General features: G+C 37.6%; 1 protein-coding gene across 14 annotated transcripts in view; it reads right to left on the reverse strand.

The window, feature by feature from the left end:
- The window catches only part of LOC117412450 (ERC protein 2), a 256,504-nt gene that overhangs the window by 114,446 nt on the left and 119,029 nt on the right, over positions 1-23,029 (reverse strand). For 11 of the 14 annotated variants that reach the window (XM_058999903.1, XM_058999898.1, XM_058999904.1 and 8 more), the window contains 3 exons: positions 22,657-22,792; positions 11,054-11,185; positions 1,748-1,908 (listed from right to left, as the gene is read on the reverse strand). In XM_058999903.1, the coding sequence (XP_058855886.1) occupies positions 1,748-1,908; positions 11,054-11,185; positions 22,657-22,792 (429 nt within the window). The remainder of the gene's footprint in view (positions 1-1,747; positions 1,909-11,053; positions 11,186-22,656; positions 22,793-23,029) is intronic. The other 3 variants (XM_058999907.1, XM_058999908.1, XM_058999912.1) reach the window with 1 other exon arrangement.

Here is a 23,029-nt window from a genome sequence, read left to right on the forward strand (position 1 = left end):
GATTATGAATATCACAGAACAATATGATGCTTGTCTAAATGATTCTGGCTTTGCTGAAAGGATTTCTGTTTGGAAACCTTGTGGTTAACTAAAATAATGCGCTGCACAAAGTGTCTGTATACAATATAGTACATTATATCCCCAAGGAACTGCCATAAATATGTGATCTTTTCCACAACACAGACATGTTCTTAAAATAGTTAAGCCTGCTTCAAAAGGCTGCTTAAGTGATATAAACATGTTTTTTGTACCCCAGGTTATTTAACATTGTAAATATAAATCCAAGTTGATCACATTGGTCGCATTAGACAGGTCGTCTATCTGCAGTATACAGGTGTTTTTTAAATACAGATTTGGCTATACACTGCTGCGACCATCCACAAGGGTAATATTGACATTGAAATAGGATTCAGTGCATTATAGCGCACATACAGCAGAGTTTAAAAAGACTTTAATCAAACCAGGACCCTGATGTTTGGGAAGAAGAGATATACACAAACTACAAGACACACTAACTCCCTGCAAGACAGGAACAGAAACGTAAATCAGTAGTTCTGTGTTCTGTCTTTTTTCAGGATTCTTTGTTTATGAAGTCTGCTCTATTGAATACCCAAGAGATTGTCTGTATAACTTGTTGCTTCAAAAATGACAATCCTTGTGGTCCAGCTGTTCGGTAGCAATACCTGATCCATCCTTATTTGGTTGGAGAAGGACATTTTTAAATTAGCAGAAATAATGTCAAAATCGCATAACACTTGAAAGGATAGGTATGGTACTGAAAAAAACGAATACGTGATTAATAACTTAGGAAATATAGCACATAGCAGAATCTGTTACTGCATGTTTATTTCACCCTTTTTTGCATCTTAAATAGGGAAATATCTCTTTTATCGTACTTTTTCTCATGCTTTTCAACAGCGTAGCTGAAAATGAATGCAGATACCCACGCAGTTCAGCCCACAAGGTGTTATGTTAACACTTCAAGGTTTATGGCGCCACTCATTTAATGACCATGTGCTGTTCAATCTCTGCCCCGATGCCCGTTGAGATCATTTCACTGTGTGAAACTAGTTAATTAATCACTTGTTTCTGATCATTCCTAGCATGAAGCCCTTACCAGGTTAAACAACTGCTTGCCATGCTGACCCGATCACAACAGGGTCAGAAGTCAGAACCGCACCACAGCGCAATTACTTTTATCTTTTTATTGTGTGAAGGAAGCAGGAGCCTTAATTACATGCAGATATTGTAAAGGCTCCTTAAACAACATTAAACTGTCATCTAGTCTACAATGCATTCCACTGGGCACACAGATTAGACAAATTGGGAAATATTCTAGCCAAGACATTATACAAGTTTACCACAGTAAATCTGCACGAAAATGCATGGATATGATTGGTCCATTTACATTGAAAATAGATTAAGCTTTGCATGCATGCAACTTTTACAGACTGCAGTTAAATAATCCAACAAACAAACGCAGTCTCATGAATACTGAACCTTATTTAATCCATCAACACACTTAAAAAAGAGGTATTCTTCAAATGACTCATAGATTTAGGCTTTGTGAACAGTGTCTATTATTTCTGTGCAAGTTCATTTTAGACTGTTCCCTTCATCACTGTAAGCAAAGATCATTCATCTTAAAATACCTAAAAACCGAGCATTGACGTGTTGAAACAAATACAGTTACTATGTGGCTCTTGTTAACTTCCTGCGCAACAAAGAAATATCGAGTCACACTTACTTCATCTCCAGGATTTCTTCTAGCTGTTTTCTTCGCTCAAGCCTCAGGTTGGTGAGGTGCCCATCCTTTTCCGAGAGGGACTGCTGTGTTGAGGACAGTCGCATTTTGGTTGAGTCCAACTCCTGTCTGGTCTTTTCTAGAGTCATCATCAGCTCCTCCAGCTACAAAGTTGAACTTTGGTTAGTTAGTTAGTAAAAATGACTGAAACCCTAGCTTGAACTACAGTATGTTGAAATCGTTATGCAAGCCACACTGCTATACTGTATAAGGTGCAGAGATGTGTAAGGCAATCCCTCTTATAACTCAATTGACAGTAATTGGGCTAGTCTATCTTATTATTCCCAGATACCTTACTATTAAGTGTTTAATAGTTATGAATGAAAAACAATACCGTATAACTACAGTATACAATTACTGGCTACCTTCTTTAAATTACAATTTCACTTGTGAATAAGATGCATTCATTAATTTTATTTTTAATAATAATTTGTGCCAAGGACTGCATGAGTGTTTGAAAGTGTAATGTGATGCCAAAATAGGTGCTAAAAAAATTACAATAAAAAAAACCCTTTTATGTGCATAACTATAAATACTTATAGTAAAAACATTCCCTAACAGACAGACCTGGAATATATATATATATATATATATATATATATATATATATATATATATATATATACGCACATATATATACATATACACACACACACTTTTGTATTTGTTATTAACAGTTTTTTTAATTTCTTTTTAAAAAGGAATACTGCATCCAATAAACAATTCTGAAATTCAATTTAGGGGTTTAGAAGCAGTCCTAAATACATTTTTTATTCATGTTAGAATTGCAGTTTACCAATGCTTTGAGAATTGTACCCTTTTAGCTCGGAATGTTACCCTTTAGAATCGGTAGTTCCATCAGCTTCCGTTCCCCAGGTCTCAACCACAGTTGCATACAAACCTGTTAACAATCTGTCTGCACTGTACTTGACAAGGTTACTTAAACTCACTAACACTTGATATAGACTGAGGGATGAGAAAGCCGGGGTCATTTCAAACAGACTATCCAAAACTGCAAGTCTGCGTTCTCTCTTAAACTTTACAGTATATACTGCAGCTGAAACACACTACAACAAGGAACCAACTTAGGCAATAGAATACTGAACAAAACAGTACGTGTTTGTATACAGTGTGTTTGTTTGAATGCGTTCTAAAAGACACAAAGTGTATGTAGCATTACCTATAGGTGGTTTCTGTGAACAGTTGAGTGCACTGACGAATCTAATAATAATGCATGAATAAAACAAACTGAACCGGCAAACAGCAGGCAGCAATATTTGACAAATGTGCTTTTCCTGCCTAATGATACCAGTTGCGTTAGAAGTCAACTAGAAGGGATGGCGGTTTTTCAAGTGTCTTTCCTGTATGTCATGTCAAGACGGGTCATCCTCCTTTGAGGCACATTCACACGATTAATCTGACGGCTCATCGGAGACCTTTCAACACACACGCTGACAGGAGCAAACAACAGAACAGCTCATGCCTCACTTAAGCCCCAGCCTCCCCCACCGCAGGTCAATACTGAGGAATGGAAATTACTCTAATGGGTGACAAGCGGGTAAAAAGTCCCCAAATACAACAAAAAAAGAAATTGAACATACAGTACAAAAATAGAGGAGGGGAGGGGGGGGCGTTAATTCGTTGAGAATTGTTCTGTAAAAACAAGGGATACATTTTCAAAACCTGATTCCACTATAATAATAATTTTTAAAAAGTAAATGTTAGGAAATTGTGCCCTATAATTATCAAGCCGTTGATTCTCATAAGAACAAAACAGCTGACAACTTAAATATTTCTCACATCCCTCTGAGAGCCATATCAACTTGGTACTTCCTATGTTTGTTTTGAAAATGTGTTTCATTTCGTCTCACATGGTCTGTAACTCAGACAACAGCTAAACCTGGCTACCTTCTCCTTTATTTTTTTGGTTCGGGTGTGTGGGTGTGGGAGATTTTCAATGATCTTTCGTCTTGGTGTTGACGTACAAAACTTCCTAACCAGTGTAAAAATAAAGAGTTAATGTGCAAAAACGTACATCTGACAATCTGAAGGCTGTTAAATTAAACTGAACAGGAGTTCAAATGAATGACAGTTTGTTAAAATGCCCTTGAGCATTCTTAATTCCAGACTGGATCCAGCTCAACTCAAGCTAACATAATACAGCTCCAGTTTGTGGAAACAGGGGGCACATTTTTTTTTCTTTTTTCTTTGTTCACGTACGACACATTTCTGCGTAAAGACAAGGCTTTGGCTCCTTTCCAACAGTCAATGTCGTTATTAGCAATATTATCCTTAAATGTTCAACAGCGAACAATAAAACAGCAATACTGCCATGTAGAACAGATAACTCATTTGTCTCACTTGCACACAAGTGAATGAAACTCATTGTAAAGTCGAGTATCATTAAATATGATTAACATTTTTAGGTTATAAAGTACTTAACCCTTAAGAAAATGCAAGCCGCTTTTAAGCACCGCCTTTGTTAAACTAATAAGGTCTATAGATTAACAGAGGTATTTGTAAAACTCCCCAGTTTCAGATATAGATTATAAATACAGTAAATACACAATACATAAAGAATAATCTTAAGGAATTTCCCAACATGCTGTGTGTGTTCTTGTCCCACCATTGCATAGGGATGGATTTAAAGTGTGCAGATGAATTTTTCAACATTTCACTGCATGTTGAATGGTTGTCTTAAAGTGTACCTCGTCTGCTTACACCTGCGCGTGACACTGCAGCCAAACGAACCCTCGGCCCCCTCATCATCTTCTGCATGTTTTATATCTCCTGCAAGCTACTGGTATTTAACGTAGGAATTTAATAACAAAATCAACTTGACATGGTTCCCTTTTTAGTTTATAATATGGAAGGCTACCTAACATGGATTTTTATTTATAAATATCTTCCTCACAGGCAGATCCCTAGTCTTGCTGTAACTGATTGAGGAAAAACAAAAACATAATGTACTATCAGATTGGCAGATTTCAGTTTTATAGTGTAAAAAGACATTTGGCACAATGAGACTAATATTTATGAGTTTGCGAATAGAGGCCAAAACTTTCACATTTATAGCTTTTCTTGGCTACTTAATTTATGTGTGTCAGGCTTCTTTTTTATAATGTTAATATAAAACAAGTGCATGAGAAAAAAAGAGAAAGACTTTGATTACAATTCACTTATAAACAATCTTAGGAGTGCCTTAAGAAATGGAAAAACATTTTTTAGGGAACTTTCTGTAACTATTGTACCATCTACAGTATGCACGTGCTGTTTGATTGTCAGAATTCAAAGTCTTAAGACTGAAAACGATTAGACTGGGTGTTAAGTACCTGACCCTCCTTAGTGCCCAACATGAAATGAAAAAGCATATTTATATATATATAAAGATTACAGTCTGCATACCCTGGCCGTTGCTTGAATCAGAATCACATAATTAACAATGCATACATTAGCAAAGCCTATGTTCATTAACCAGATAATCACATTATCCTGTGCATGCCAGTTCAGTTGGACTTCAGAAATCCTTTACTGTATGTAATACCGTTGTGAACTATTACACCAGTGCTAATACTCCCTTGTCTGCTCTGGTTCAGTGCTGCTTCAAAGACTTGGTTCAAACAAGCGGTCAGTTCTTACTTTAAAAAAAGAATGACTACTTAATAAGCTGATGTGAAAGCTCAACACCAGGGTGTAAATATGATTGATTTATTATTTCTTCACAGTATTGACTCTAAAGTGACTACCCTTTTTCAGTGTTACATTGTAGTTTTCATTGGGACCATTCTAACACCCAATCATTCAGTCTGAAGTAAAAAAATATAGGAAAGTAGGGACCTGATTTTTCAAAGCTCGGTAACCTAGGAGAGTAATGTTTAAATGTTTACAGCAGGGACTCCATTTAAAATTCTTAAAAAGGGCATGAGGCTGTGTCAAACCGTAAGGATGTGTTACTTGTCTTTGTGAAAAAGATGAATATATTTGAACATTTGCATCAGAACTTATCTCAGGTCCAAGATCAGTGCTCATCAGGGTCTGAGAAAGCAGCCGTTGAGAATTACAGTTCATATTTCTAAGTTAATGTTTCTGAAAAACACATAAAATTGGACTGTGTGTGTCGGGAAAACCCAACCTTGAACCCTGGCTATTCATTACACAGTTTTGAAAACCAGAGCCTCCTGGGGACTGAAAGGCGGGCTAGGAGAGCTGCAGCTCATAGTTCTAGCTCAGCAGCAATGACCTCAGTGTTGGAGGGTCATGTGCTTGCATCTCGATACTGCAGCCCTTTTGGGAACACGAGTCAAAGGGCCAAAGCAGCAGCCTCCCCTGCTCAGTCACAGCAGGCATGGCTCGGCTACTCCACACTGGTGTTTCTAGAGAAGGAGTGAACCCCCTCCCCTCCACACCTCAAGCCTGCAGCTGCACCAGCTCACTTCTCCCAGGGGGGACTGCTGCAGCACACGGAGGTTCTTTCAAGGATTGGATTAGGGATGTAAGCGTTTTCATCTTTCTTACATGACAAATTGCACAATGTCAGCACTCAATTACAAACGGTTGCTTGTGGTATGTCAATCTTCTTTAAACAAATAATTGTGGAAAATTCTTATCAATAACAGTTTTTTTTTTGTTTTGTTTTGTTAAAGCTATCAAAAGACTCAATGTTCCAACCCCCCCCCCCCCCCCCAAAAAAAAATAGAAGAATATCGTCTGCATGTAAACTTTGTCATACAATAATATATTTTGAAGTCTTATTTGCATTATTTTGCTGAACTACAATTATACGGACTTCAAATGTTGTTAAGTAGTTTTAAACAATATATACAAAAATGTATTGGTCTAAAAATATTTGTACTAAATAATTAAGACAAAACTTATAAACACAAGCTCAGGCTCCCTTTTCTGGCTTTATGAACTGTTAGTCAGATAATGAAAACATCTGTAAGTTATGTTTGGCCAGGAAGCCGAAACTGTGCTGTGAAATAGAGCAGCAGCGGCAAGATATAAACTCATTTGAAGCCTTAAATCCCCCTCCACTCGAACTGTCATGCTTTAGCGAAGTGAAAGGCACCTGGTTCCTGGAGCAGGTAAAGAAATACTGGCATAGGAAATGATGTTTGATTTTGATCGAGTCATGTTGCCAGAGCCCATGAAACAGCTGCAAGACTGAGTACCTGCCCGGGGGCTAAAGACTGTATTTCCCTCATCACCCAAGCACCTGTATTCACGGATGTATCAAGGTATCAGGTAGGTATCAAGCCTCAATGGGATACTGAACCGTCATGATGATGGAGTGCACGCCATACCTTTCCTAATAACAGCTTGACGCTTTCTACTGCTGTACATCTGCAATACAGGATATGGCATTGTCACGCACCTCTTTTTTTTTTTTTGTCTTCACTGGACTTTCAGCAGTGAGGCAGAAGTATAAACAGAGGTGGCAGAGCTTGAGGGGCCTGACATTGCAAAAAAATAATTCAAATGCTTCCTGCCTTGGCTTCAAATCAGTGCCTCTGAATATGAAACAGGAGAAGGCAGGCAGCCGCGACAGTCGTGTGGTAACTGGCACATGAAGGTAATTTAACTCTGTCAAATTTTATTTTATTTTTTTATTTTTTTTACACTGCATATGATTTGCTAATGTCTACCGTTAACATGAACTAAAACAATAATAACCCTACCTCTATAATTAAGCCAGATTCAATGAAAGTATGTTGCTTGCTAATTTCTGAGAAGTCGGAGGATATCTAAATACACTTTTAAAAACACTGGTACAGTAACTTGATTTTTAATCCGCCAGTTTACATTTTCTCATGTACGTGCAGTGGCATGCAGTTCTTTGATTGCGTTTATAACTAGAACAATATTGAAACGTGGGGCCAGTAGAGTTGAAAGGTCTCTGAATCATGTGATTCATTTGGATCTCCCAATCACAAAGAGAGTTTTGCTAAATGCATGTAATTAAATAATGAGACAAACATGTAACTACATAATGTGGTTCCTTTGCAAATGCTGTGTCACTTTTAAACCTTTTTTCATCATTTTTTTTTTAAAAAAAGGACACTGTTGTTACATTTTAATATTACAATCTTACTGCTTCCCAGCATTCTATAATGACTGCTGAAGCAACAAGGAGGAATAATACTAATAAGTACCCATATATTTTTGTAAATGGAATGTTTGGCATTACTACAGTATTGTTTTTTTCCATTTAAATCATACGTCTCTTGTCGTATTTCTTCAACAAGACAGTTTGAGCTTTACTTTCACCAGAACCCAATCATTCCAAATATCACCTGACTGAAGACTCAACAGATAAAGATATGGCTATGCTATGGGTTAAAAAGAAAAACAGAAATTGTGTACAAAATGGAAAACAACTGCTGCATTTTAATTACAGGTGTACCTGTCTAGCCAGCTGGACAGAAGTCTAAATTGATGCCTCTGTTTTGTTTGTTAAAATATATGTCTGGTCTACACTGAAACCCAAGCTTGAAGAGACATGAGTGCAAATTTAAGCACAATAAAAGTATACACAGCAGACACTGTAACCACTAAAACTGCACCATGCTTACTTTCAAAATATAGTACGTGCATCTTTTAAAATACAACCAAGAGGTGTTGATACAGATCTCTTCAAAACAACCCTTTGAAAATTCTCTTACAGTAATGCTCCAAATAGAAAAAAAAAACCAAACAAAACAAAACAAAACATGCAAGGCACAGAGATAAGGCAACTGCAACAGAAGCAAAAGACAAAAAAAAAGTTAGTATGAATGGTCAGTAGGCACTTCAGACAGATGAAGGCAGACTGGCACACAATGTGAATCTCGCCCTACAAGACAGACAGTATGTGAGATAGAGAGAAGGAAAGAGAAAAGGATAGAAAAACAGTTAGCAGATGGACAGGCGCCACGCCGGGGGACCCCCCCTTCGACCAGCATGGTTTGTATGTGTTGAATGAGTTTTCGAGACAAGCGGCCCCCGTTACGCCAAGAAATCCAACTCTGTGGCAAACACAGGGAGGGGCTGAGGAGACGCATCATAGGCACACTGAGGAAACAAATACAGTGTTCACTACATCCAGATCGAGAGCTGTCTGGATGCAGACATCATGTGTGTGCTGCACTGAAGCTGAATGAATGCTTTGCAAAGTGCCTAGCCCAACACAGCCTGCAGTTCAGAGCTGTTATGTATGCTCACTTTGTGCCTGTGACGTGTCATTACTGCTCCTCCCTGCATTAAGAGTACACCACCCTCCAACACCCCAATCCCTGTTGGAGGGGATGGGAAGTCCCCAGTTAGAAGCATCATAGTGGTTTTACAAGCTGTGCTTCAGATGGATAGGAGCTGAAATTGCAGCTGTGCTTGTCTTTGCTATTCTAAGGTGAAGGAATGTGTTGTGCTGCTGAAGTCATGCAACCACACCGTAGCAGAAGCAGGTGCCTAGAAACAGGAAACGCATGGTTTAGTAGTAGAGAGAATAAAAAAAAGAAAAGAAAATGTAAGCAGAAAGACAAAAGAGATTTCAGTGCGTTGACAGCAGAGACGCAGATGTGATGTGGGAGACAGCTGAATTGTGGCAGATAGCGTGACGATTTTCTGCAACCATTTATACTGCAGGTCTGAAGCTCATGTATCAGTTATTGTTAATTTAGTAATGCAGTGGATTCAATCAAGAAACACAAAGACTATGATGTACGGCAATGGCCACAAGTTTTGCATCACCTAGAATTTTAGGATTGCGCCATAATAAAATAAAAAATAAAAACATGACTATATGAACACCATTTCGATCTTTTATTTAACATAATTTAATCAAAGAAACTGCAAAATGATATTGCAAAAGTCTAGTAGTAGTACAGTAGATTTAGAAATGTCAATTTTTAGTTAAGTATATGGGAAAACTACAAAGCAGTATGTAATTCAATATGTTAACGTATCATTAGTCAGCAGGTTTCACTCGACTTTATGAAGCAAAATTAGTTCTTTCTATAGAGGGGGATGCAACACTTTTGGCCATAGCTGTAGACTCAATGTCAAGGCTTATGAAGCACTGTTAACGCTAAAATGAGCTCAGGGATTTGGGTTGATTTGGGTTAATGGTATCTCAGTGTGGTACATATAGACTGATACACGGTCAGGACCTTGCAGCAGTTGTCTTAATAATTAGGTTTGCCTGGCTTATCTGGCTGGCTCCACCCTCTCCAGTGAGTGAAGCCGGGCTAAGAGATCCATAGATTGAGAAAGCACAGGACATGAAAGAACTTTCAATATGAGGCATCTGTCAGAGATCACTCACTGGCTTTATGATGGATGACAAAGACGGTGATAGGAAAGGAAAGCTTTTCATGGGAGCACCTGCAGGCATTGTGATTCCATGGGCAGGAACTTAAGGAATTATAGAAAGAAAAGAAAAGCCCAGCAAAAATAATAATATAATAAAAGGAATATGTGTAGAATTGAAATGAAATAAACTTTAGTCTAAAAAAGGAAACCCAACTGGGGAATAACAAACAAGCCACAACAAAACAGTTTTATCAGTACGATGTTTAAAAAAAAAAAAAGAAAAAAGAAAAAAAGAAAAAAAAAATAATACTTTGAGTATGAGAAAATTAGTGGACCATACAAATAAATCTCCTCCCACAGAGATAATATTGTATCAGCTCTGAATGTTACTGGTTAAATCATTTCAATAATACATATTTGGGGTGTAACAGTACGATTTTGTGATGGTTGGGTTTAATATATATATATTTTTTTCACTTCAATTCAGATAGTCAGCCCATTTTCAGTGGATGTTTTAATTGACTCCACTTGCGTGCTTGGTAAGTACTGTAGCATGTGAATAAGGTTACAGGTAGCAGTACAAGGCATATTACCACGGTCTATGCAGGCCTGTTTTTATATGTAGTTTTACAAAGCTAGATAACTGACGATGTGTATGTGTTCCTGAATACGACTCGGAAATAACGCTTTGTGTAAACTGACTTCATCAACATAAAAAAAAAAATTATATTATATATATATATATATAATGTATACTTCACTTCATTTTTAAGGTAATACAGTACCTGGGTCAAAGTTATCCTTACTTTAGAATAAAAGTGCTTTAAAAACCAAGAAAACCAGGCTCCAAATTAAACAAAATGTAAACGTAGGGTAGGATTCGGGGGGGGGGGGTTGTTCATCATAAATGGCCAGTGAATGTCTGTCACAGTGAGGTGAAAGTTCAAGTTCTCTCATGCAGACCTGTTTCTCAGCAGCAGAGCGAGCAACCTCTTCCTGGGCCAGAACCAGCTCTCTCTCCGCAGTGATGTGCACGCTCTCACGCAGGGCCTTCTCCAGCTCCTCCACCCGGTCTGATCTCTCACGCATCGAGTCCTGGAGGGGGGAGGAAAGGCAGCACAACTCTGCAGTGTTACTCTGAGGAGGAGGAGGAGGAGGAGGTGGAGGCAAACAGAAAGAAAACTGTACAACTCATAATAATAAAAATAATAGTAATATGCAATCTATACATGTACGGGATATGCAGGGAATTAAAGAAAAATATGCTTTTTTAATGGATAATTGACTCCCCTGATATTCAGCTGGTAGTAGTAGTTATGATCACAGCCAATGCACATGTAACATTCTGCAATAATCTCCAGTAATTTGGAATTGTACAGTAATGTTATAACAGCCTTTGAGCTCAATTAGCTGGCTGAGTCAGTGCTGAGCCAGTGGTTGAACTTGCCCTTAAGTTTACTATGGTATTTTTGCAGCTTTCCCATGCTTTTCCCCCAATGTTTATACTATGTATTTACCATAGTTTACCCTGGATTGCCATGTTTATTAATATACTTTACCATACCTTGCAATTCTTACATTGCTCAGCTATGCTGAGCAATGTAATTATATCCTGATGTAACTATCACTGACACTGTTATCTGCTCCGTTATTGAATCGTATTTTGTCATATACTTGTACTTGCTAGAACCGAAGTCATTGTATTTATCTTGCTCTTAATTGTATTATTACTTCTACTGTGATTCTTGAAATGTATTTTTGCTTACGATTGTAAGTCGCCCTGGATAAGGGCGTCTGCTAAGAAATAAATAATAATAATAATAATAATATGCTTTAAGTATGATTTATTACATTTTGCTAAGCTTTTACTACGGTAAGTTTTTATTAAGGTAGGATTGCTGATTTGCGAGTGAGTAGTGATATTACATTAAAATGCAGGGTCATCACCTTTCTTATAGGAGGCAGATTGCTACATTACGACCGAAAAGTTCCCCAAATGAGTGAGTCTCACTCATGTCTGCAGTGGTAAGAATCAGTTATTTACTAACTTGATAAACAGTGTTGAAATGCCTACACTGTAGATCAAAACTGTATGAGAAAGAAAGAGGGCTACTGTACAGCAAGCAGATGCTAGAATAAGAAAGATTAAAATTTGGATAATACAGTATGTGGGGAATTAAAAATTAGCAGCAAGTGAAGGTTTTAAATGTTAGAATGTTTTGTGTGCGTCCACATCTTGCAGTAAAATGAAAGTGAATGCTATAGTATCAACACAGCATGACTGTGGTCTTCAGTAAACTATTGCCCTGAAACCACAGTTATCATTGGGCCATTCCAATATGTGACTTGTGACTTAAACGAATATGTCGTCATATTAAATTGAATAAACCAAAGAAAATGAAGGAAAAGGCGATTAGCGGAGGTTCTAAACTAGGAAATAAGGTCACATTTTGAATGGAATGTGATTCAGAGGGAGATGGAAAGTCCTACTCAACCAATACTTAGTTCCAATAATTGTTTTTCTATCAACAGTACTTTGGCAGGAAGAACTCTAAATATATCTAGATAGAGAAAACTCGAATGCATGTATATTTTGGCCATTCACGTAAATTCAGCATCACCAATTTACGACACTACATTCTGGTGCGTAGTTTGTTGTGTTATCTGTTCGCGCTTTTCCTTGAGGGAGAAAAAAACAAAACAAAAATACATTTAAAGTTTTAGTTAGGCCTGGGCACAACAAAATGTGTGGCCTTTTACACTACAACTTGTATGTTTGAACAATTTGTTTTACACAAACCTTTATTTTTCGAATCTAAAATGGAAGCTCCACGGTTCACACTATCTGCTTCAACCAGCCTGGAGATGTTGATCCAGATGCTTTTCTGACAGTAACACCAGGGATTCAAAAGCAGCTTCAGCACAGCTAAACTTTTTGCCGTGTTCCAAGTGCCCTGTATACTGTATGACTGGCAGCATTGGCCAGAAGACGAGTGCTAACACCACACATGCAATAGAATTTGTATAAATACATGTCACGACCTTGCGCCAAATTACAGCCGAGGTTGTGGCTTTTATCCTGGAATCTGAGTAAAAAAAAATAAAAACTGAAAGATGAGTCAAATGTAAACCTGTCATGGGAAGAGGTTAATAAGGGGACCAATTCATTTCAACAGTATGGACCAGTTTGAGTTTCATTCAGGTATTTAGTAGATTAACCCTCAAGGATAACATTAATCAAAAACACTACCGTTTTAAGAATCTGTGGTTTGCTAATTTCTCAGAATGGCCCTTTCACAACGCAAAAAAAAAAAAAAAAATTGCAACCAAAACAAAAACAAATCAAAGACACACAAGCTGCTCCTGCTGGTGGGTAATGACACAGGGAAGCTGTGTGCTTCATGTCCAACCTTCATAATTGAATTTGAAAGCATACCAGTAATTTAATGCACTAGAATCAACACAGTATACGTCAAACCGCCTGGGTACTGGGCAAGCAGCACCCATATGGGAAACTTGACAAGGTTAGGGTTTTCGTCATTTTCCTCACCGCTAATTCAAACAGAGATCATTATTTCAGAATCATTCACCAAGCAGCAGTTCATTATTTAATAGGATGTATTATTTGTCAAAGAATACAAAAAGGGGCAAAATTCAATTAACATTTAGCTGGGGGAAGAAAAAAAAAAAGCATTTTAGAAAAATCTAACTTCCAGCAGATGTGGAATTTTATTTCCATTCGCCGTCGTTGACATGTTAATCAAATCGAAATAACATTGCTCAACAGTTGCATTATTACAATATTTTAAATTTCCTAAAGTGTTTTTTCAGTGCTAAAAAATTAATTGAAATTCCATAAAAATGCTTAACTGGAGTATATATTATATATATATATATTTTTTTTCTTTAATCCTTCACATTGGGAGAAAAGTCACAACATGAGCCCGAAGAATGCCATTTTACCTAAAACAACACATACACAAAATCTTAATGTAAAACTGAAATCCCCTTTTGACAGTAAACTGCACATTCTAGTTTACGACTAACATGTACTGTGTAATTGCATACATAAACCATTAAAGCCTTAAAAATATTACAAAAAAAGAGCTGTAAATGCAATGATTATATGCATTAAATACAATACAATAAAGGCAGCTTGACAAGACAAATCCTTTAAGTCAGAGGTGTCCAATCACAGTCCTGGAGGGCCATTCCACGTATAATGAAGTACTTCAGGGTCTGGATGGAGGTTTAATTGGTTCACTTAAATACTTTAGAACAGGGTTGAAACAAAGACCAGGAGTGGAAGGGCCAACTCTGGCCAGCCCTGCTGTAGATGCTGAATATGTCCAGAGGGGGCGCCACCTGCCCAGTACATGGTCAGGATGCTGACTCTGGGACATTCTTTTGCTCTAGGTTCAACACTTCCACTCTGTTCCAGGGTTAGCATGGCAGCTGCAAGCAGATGTATTAACAGCTCTTTTTGTAGCACCCAGACAATGTACAGTCATGTTGGTTGCGCCCCTTGTGGGCATGTGGAGAATTTACAGGAACGCTGTATTGCTGCACTGCCAAGTTAAGATCACCCCATATTTATTTACTCAAAATGATAAGAATGGACCCTACAGAAGTTACATTCTACACCGTCTCTTTTCCATGAGCTGATTTATGGTATAGTACCTGACCTATTTACTGTAGAGTGGTTACAGATTCTGAAATCTGGATTTCAGTCAAACACACTTTTTATTTTAACAGAACAAATAAAAAACAGTCGTCCCCATCTAGTCCATTACCAATGCTTTCCAATCTACTAGCTGTATCCCCCTATTCCCTCATATCTTCTCCCTCCTGAGCCAAACTTTAGAGTTAGTGAACTCCGCAAGGCAGACATTGTATCCCAGACCACACGGAGATCAAGTCCAGAACAGAATACCATTCCAGCTCATTTAAATGACAGATTTGGTCAGTCCTGAGGCGCTGTTGGATGAAAAACTTGAAATGATCTATACTCCCTTCAGAAACAGTTTTCAGTCTTTCCATCTACTAATAACACAGCCTGAAGCTGCACTGTGCACTTTGGGCTTATGCACGTTTTTTGTTTGTTTGTTTGTTTGTTTGTTTGTTTTGTTTTAATGGAAATAAAACATTTATAACATTAACATGTACTGTGTCAACTTTGCCTGACTTTCAAACCTCAGAATAGCAAAAAGGCATTCATTCTTCGTAAGTTTCGTCATTTTTTTTGTTTCATAAATTCAGTATACACTGTACTATTATTATTATTGTGGCTTCAATGTTTATCACTGTTCTTATCTCTCTTCCTGTTCCTGTCTCTATTTGTATTGTTGTAGCTACTACATTATGAAACATATGTGTTATTATTATTATTATTAGTAGTAGTATCATCATTATTATTTTTAGTTTTAGTTTTTTGTTGTTGTTTAAGTTAAAGATTCATTAAATTAATAAATATAGTTTTTTAGACAACTGTTCAAATACATAAGTGATATTTCATTTTACCAACAGTAAAATGCATGGATGTTTTTTTTGCACACTGTTAATCTTCCTGTTAAATTTTAAATACCCATGCTAACAAAACTGTAGATATCAATACTTCTCCTATTGGAGCAAGACATACAAACACTAACAGACCAGTAATATCTAAACTGCTACCAGGCTATTACTAATAATAATGAACACTGTGTTCTTGATGTATTTCTTTACACTGGACCCCATCAATACCTCGATCTTCTTCTCTAAAGCAATGCGACATCCTCCTGCAGATTTTCAGACAGCTGATTAAACCACCTTCAAGTCTCCCGGAACGCCTGATTAAAGGATGCGTAAAGTTCTTAAAGCATTGTGTTTCATTTAGAGAAAAAAAAAAAGAAAGGAATTATCTCTTTTTCAGTTTTTCTTGGCGAATCGCATCATTTTGAAAGGGTTAATTCTGACCTGTTGTAATTGTTTTTTCTCCCTGAGGTCTTTTGGCTCTCAATTTACCTTCCTCCCCACTTCGGTTCTTCATAATGTAGCCAACTATGCGGAGTGAAAATGGATTTTCTTTCCAGTTGGAGTGTTTTCTACCTGCATATGATGAAGCTAAGGAATGCTTCTAACTGATTCTACATGTTCGCTCTTACCTTTGTCTCCTTAATAGGCTATTACCAATGCAGATAGTATTAGTGTGTTAGTATTCTTATGTTTTGCTCCAATAAGAAAACTACTGGTACCTACAGTTGTGTTGGCATGGCTATTTAAAGACCACTGTAACTGGAAGCTTAACAGTGTGCAAAAGAATACACACACGTGCTTTATAACAGCATAATGTCTATTTTAAATACATTTCAAAAGTGAAGAGGATGCTTGTCTGCTGGTAAAATGAAATATCACTTATGTATTTTAAACAAAAAAAAAAATAGATTAATTAATGATAACATGATAACAACATAACTTGAAACAACATGATAATAATAATACATAACGTATTTTTGTGCATTATCATAATTGGATGAATTACCTGTAAAGTTATTCACTATTGAATTTCCAGTCTGTCACATCACCTCTGGATTCCCAGTGCGTGCTCTGCAGTGCACCAGGAACATTTTAATTAAAACCACGTATGGAAACATTTCTTAACAGAAACAGCATTCTGCACACTTAACCACCAAAACTAAAACAGAGGTTTCCCCATGAAATAGCTAATAATATTTTACAAGCAAGCCAGCTTCTCTGAAGGTGTGTGTGTGTGTGTGTGTGTGTGTGTCATGGGAATTGTCTGGCTGTTAAGTAACAGAGAGTTAACATTTGGGCTATGGGATTCCACATGGGCTGCCATATTGGGCTGCTGTTTCAATGAAAATCCACAGTCTACCATAAAGAAGTTATTGATGTTGAGCTGACATGTGACTTGATTAGCAAATGCCCTACTGCCTAACCTTTAGCAACTGTAGCCAAGTGTAAACCGCTGGTAATTATTGCTGTGTAGGGAAATTCAGATAAACTGGATTGTATTACTGTTGATTTATGTAGAATGTGATTGGTCCCCAGTGGATACTGAAGTCCCATAGGTGGACATTCCTAAATAGTTAACAGCTATTCAGAATGGTACTGTATATCATCTAATATCGTCTGTTTCTAATTGCTACTGTTAAATATATTCTTTATTATTATTTTTTTTTTAGGCTTTAGGATGGCATACTTTGAGTGCAACGCTGCATGAACAATTTGGCAAGATGTTAATTGTTTTACTCCGAGCATGCAATACTACAAGAAATGTTGCATATAAAAAATAAATAATTAAAGATTACTTATAAATACTGGGGTTGTACTTCCAGGAAAACCTAATATTAGACAGAATACAGAACTGAATGTTTCAGACACAGCACTGGAAACCACTCCGCTCTCGAGACACCTCAAGCTTCATGCTCGTACGGTATTCATCAAGCAAGAGGCAACTTCCTCCTGAAAGCCACACTTACTTACCTGTAGCTTTCCAGTCCTTGCTTTCAGGTGGATCCCTGTAACCTGCTGATAGCTAACTTGTGTCGGAGTTTCTAATGATCGCTCAATCAAGCTAGTGGACAGTGCTGAGAAACACACATCAGGTGATCACGCATACTTGTGCCTGGGCTGCAGTAATCTGTGAACCAATCATCACATGTACTTCAGTTTCCATGGTGTAGGCATTTCACATACTACATGGCAACCTGATCAGTGAAACAGTAGCCTTAATCAAAATAAGTGGATTGTGCTAGCATGTGTGATTTTTCAACAGTATGCAAAAGGTCTGTGTATTTAATGGATTACAGGTGGGGTGTTTTTGTTTGAGGACATCTGGAGCCCGTTGTTCCCAGTCTAAATGCAGTGATTGATCAGGCGTTGTTTCTGGTTACTGCATCATGGTAGGACTGAGCTGCTTGATGTCGGAAGCAATGGGGAAGCACTGTTACTTTAAAGAACATGTAGATTCAGATCACAGAGTGGGTCTTACTGCAATTACCAACATGCTAATCAGCCAGTCGTTATGTTAGTAAGCAACAACAGCGCCATCTAATGAACACCTACTCTGTGCTGTCATCAATCCACAGCAGGTGTTCACTAGATGGTGCTGGTGCTGAGTAACATAAAGACTGGCCTGGTCTATGGCTCGCAACTAGAACAGAAGAACAGCTTCTGAACTCGGGCCAAAACAGCTTAAAAACAGACTTCTCTTAATATTAAAAAACACTATTTGAGTAATTGCAATCATTATAAAACAGTACAAAAAAAAAAAAACTTAAAAATGTAATTTGAAGCTATTTATTCTTTAACCTTGCAACTTGCAATGAAAGTTGTACAAAGGAAGGCAAAGCTAATGACTGGGTTTCTAGCTTAGAGACTTCTTTTCAGTGTTTTCCTTTTACATTGTTTGGCTCAAATAAACTAACAACAGTCTCAACTACAGTATGACCTAAAGCTATACAGTAAATACCAGACATTATGCAGAGCTGTTTCTGTTAATTACTATATTCACAATGTCATAAGAGACTTGTATGTCTAGCAAAAACATATTTAGATGTTATATACTATATTACATATAACTTAATGGAAAGCAGACACTTTTCTCAAAAACATCCAAATCTAAAAGTCATTTTTTCCTTTAGGTTGTCAGCTCTATAGACCACCCAGCATAACTGTTCATGCGCTATGTATTTTTGTATAAACATGTGTACAGATTGTTGTAGGGAATAATGCATATATCAGCCTGAGAAACACATAAAAGTAAAAGCACTTACTGACAGCAACAGAACTTTCCATTCACCTGTATTGTATTTGATAATGACCCCCAACATAATCTTAAAACTGTGGCTGCAGTTCAATATGTACTTTAGCTGAACACATGGATTGTATCCATAACTTAATAGCACCCCTACTGTCAAAAAAAAGAAAAGGCATATGTATAATGTGTATCTAATAATAATAATAATAATAATAATAATAATTCCACGGCATGTTAACATTCTGCTTGGAAATGCTGTTAAAGGCAATGATATTGTCTTTATTTATTTTGTTTTATTTTTTTCCCCCAAAAGATGCTATTCTCGTTTCCACAATTAGCTCAGAAATCGTGTCTGTTGTTTCTGTCTCTTGGTGAAGTGAAGTGTCACACTTGACGGTTGGGATATTTCAAGTAATAAAGATTTCAAATGAAATCGGTAATTTCATTTTAAAAAATAAAATAATTAAAAGTAGGAAATAAGAAAAAAAAAATGTAGGTTTTAAAAACGTGAAACAAATCCCTGTGTCCTATTGTAGCAGTGCACTATATATAAATTTCAAATGTGACTGCTAACTGTTTTAGGCCTGCCATTTGAAATGTACATCATCACATTTAAACTGTGTTTTGTGTCTGGTTTAATTCACACGAGTCCACAATACTCCGTAGACGACACAACAGGAGATTGCTATACGCAATGATTTTCATTTTTTGCAAGTGGTGCCAAGGACTTTAGTATGAAGGTTTTTGATATATTTTTTTTTATATGTAATTTCCAGACCTCTCTGCACTATGCTTGAAAGCAATTAACCATTTATTTGTCTTTCTATCATTTGTGTGATTGGGATTTCATTTTCCTGCCTTTCTGGAGCTGGGCTTCAAGGCTTAAAACTACACAGAGAGACCTTGGACGATCCCAGAGGATGCCATCATTTTGAACGAGAAGTGTAAAAGGAACATATTCTACACATACTCTCGCTAAGCTGAAGACAATGTTGTGGTCATAGAGAGAGAAAGCTGGCATAAAATACTGGCTTTTTTCTTTTCTTTTTATGTTAGTTTATTAACTTAACAGAATGCACATGGGACAGAAAGCCAAAAGCTACAGAAAATGTCTATTTGGGTTTGAAACCTGTCTGCCTATCCACAACACATTTGTTAAGGCCTGAAAGCCTGAGCTGATTCCAGTAATGAAAATGAAGTGTGAAATGTGGGAGGGGTGCCAGTGCTGAAAACCTTCACAGTGTGGTGTTTAGCTTTGAAAATGAAGGACCGAAAACACACGCCTTTGAGGTTGTTATCGTATCCACCAGGTGCAAGTGCGCTGCTTCTGCAGAACTGTCTTGGAGAAATAGAGGGAACGTTTAGGAATGTGTAAGAAAAACAGATGATACTACCTGCATTTCTTTAAAAAAATAACAACAACAAGGCAAAAAGTAAAATAAAGAGATCAAAGCGGCACTTTGTTTTTACCCACACCCGTTTCAAATGTACAAAACTATACCAAGCCAGAAGCGATTATGCTGTGAGGGCACAACATTTATGAAATGTGTTCTGTATGTAGTGTGGAATATACAACAATATTGGGTAAAACCAAGTTGCAAGGAATCATCTCCTGAGAGTTATGAGTTATTGGCTTGCACCATGGATGAAATATTGTTCCTCATTCCCAAATGAGAATTTTAAGAAATTCAGTTTATCCACGTCTGGGGTTCATTTTGTGTATCGCTTTTTTTTCCTGCGTTGTCCTTTGGGCTGTTCACGACAGAGTGTTTAAAGTGAACACTTAGTGGGATGCAGGCACTGTGGAAATATTATGAAGCATTCCTCTGAATACCTTGCCTTCTAGTCGAAGAATCTAGTCGATAAACAGCAAACCAGCAACAACATGGTTAGAAGCACCATTGATCTGATAACTTTCAGGTAGAATGTGTTAGGCTGTATCGTCTGCTTTATTTTATTACCCCAGAATACCTTTTCTTTATGCTGAAACAATCATCATCATCATTATTATTATTATTATTATTATTATTATTATTATTATTATTATTATTATTATTATTAATAATAATAATAATAATAATAATAATAATAATAATAATAATAAACACAAATCTCCCTTCTACACTACTAAACATTTGATTCCTTGAGCACTGAGGCTTGACTGACACTCGGACTCAGATTACAAAACGATACTGTATAGAACGTTATTGTATATCAGTTAGCCTGTACATCCCTTCCACAAACCTCACATTCCTGCTACAGGCTGCTCTCCTGGCACAGAACATGACAAGGCTTTGAAAAGGCTTGATTTGATCTGCTTCCCTGGGATGAAGAGGTGTTGAATAATGCAATTATACACCAGGGGTGGAATTCAGAGGATGTCGTTTCCCTCATTCAGGAGAGGTGAGCAAAACAGACAGGTAACAAAGGGAGGCATGTCTTTTTTTTTTTTTTTCGTCTGTGGGGTTTTTACGTAGGAACTGCGCAATGCGACACTCCAAAGAGAATGTCTTTCACCTACAGAATCGAGCCTGGGTGGAAGCGTGGAGGGTGTAGCGAGTTTGAAGGTCTCTGCTGAATCTTTAAAATTCCACAGATTCCTGTCCAGATTGAAAAATAACTATACCCCCAACAATATGTTACGTTTGTCTTTCATCAAAAGTATATAGAATTAAACAGTGCCCAAGGGTTGAACTAACCTCTCACCCATGCTGAAGGTGGTCCCTTCTATGTTTGAATTGAGGCACGTTGGAAAGAGCAGTGTTGCCCTGTACTGTGGACAGATCGAGATATTCTAGGTATTAGGATCTTGAAACAGAGTATAGGCACTGGGGTACAAAACCTTTCACCTCTAAGTCCAACCAAGGTCTTTAAGAGATCAACAGACACTTTGAGTTTCTAAGTTTCTTCTGCAAATGTCCTAGGCAACCGTGGTGGGATTGTGTGGGAGCGCCCTGTGGTCAGACATAGCGTAATCTGAATGTCTTCAAATGAATTGCATTACCTGTCAAGTATTAAACATTTTCCACACAACAGAGATACAGTTATCTTAAAGTCAGCCTGACCCACAATTCCTTGCAAGACAGGCTGTCAGAGCAGAGCTGCAAGATGTCATTACATCTGGCCCCTGAATAGCTCTTGGGTTCAGGAGGGATCCCAGGTTGTCTGCAGACCATCAGCTGAATCTGTAAAACAAGCCCTGGAAGTCTTGGCATTTTGCTATGAAGCTTCAGGATAATTTACATCCATGAATATGGATTGGAATGGATTTCAATTTCATTTTGAAAAAGCACATGGGGATTTTTGGCACATTGGCGTCTTCTCACATTCGACTGGGGGCAAAAACCATACCGACTGCATTTGCAGGAAACTCTCACTGACCTCCTTTAAAGGGTGAAAAAAAGAGACTCCTATTTTACAGTCTGAAATAGTCCAGGTTTTACTGTGAGCTAAATGAGTTATGCCATGGCTCCAATATACACTCCACCATCTGCTGTGGATGATACACAACACCCTGGGGGTATTTGAATGATCTAAACAGCAAAATGACTTACTATTGATCTTAATAACCTTCTGTATATCAGACACTCCAACTCATGTTTTACTGTATTTAGTAACGTTAACATGGGGGGGGGGGTCAATAAATCAGACCTGCTGAAAAAAAACGACTGCAGGAATAATATAGCGTGCAGCGCTATTCCTGTCTGCAGCTGCTAAGATCATTCCTATAACAGTAATCATTGACACACGCTCGATCTGCAGTCCTGCGCAAGCCTCTCTGCATGAGGTCGATGTATGAACCCACCTGCAGCTGCTGTGAGTTGTCGGTCAGGCTGTCCTCTCGCTTGCGGGCGTCGTCCAGTAACTGGGCGTTCTTCTTCTTCTCCACCTGCTGGCTGTGCTTCAGATTGGCCACCTTCTTGTTCTGGTCCTTCACTTGTCTGGGAACAGGGAAGAGCGGTTTTATTGCCTTGTTCTCCTCTCAAGAGGGTTGTAACAGATTCAATGTGCTGGATATTTAGTTACAACATCATTTTTTTTTTTTTTCTTATGGTGCCACTACAAATTAAATAGCATCTTGCTCACATCATCATTACATTATTTTTTTTTTTACGAGTAATTTAACTCTTCATGGTACACATTAGATATGTGATGGGACGTGCTCCCAAAATATAGTA

The sequence above is a fragment of the Acipenser ruthenus genome, chromosome 25 (assembly GCF_902713425.1).
Source record: "Acipenser ruthenus chromosome 25, fAciRut3.2 maternal haplotype, whole genome shotgun sequence".
Lineage (NCBI taxonomy): Eukaryota > Metazoa > Chordata > Actinopteri > Acipenseriformes > Acipenseridae > Acipenser > Acipenser ruthenus.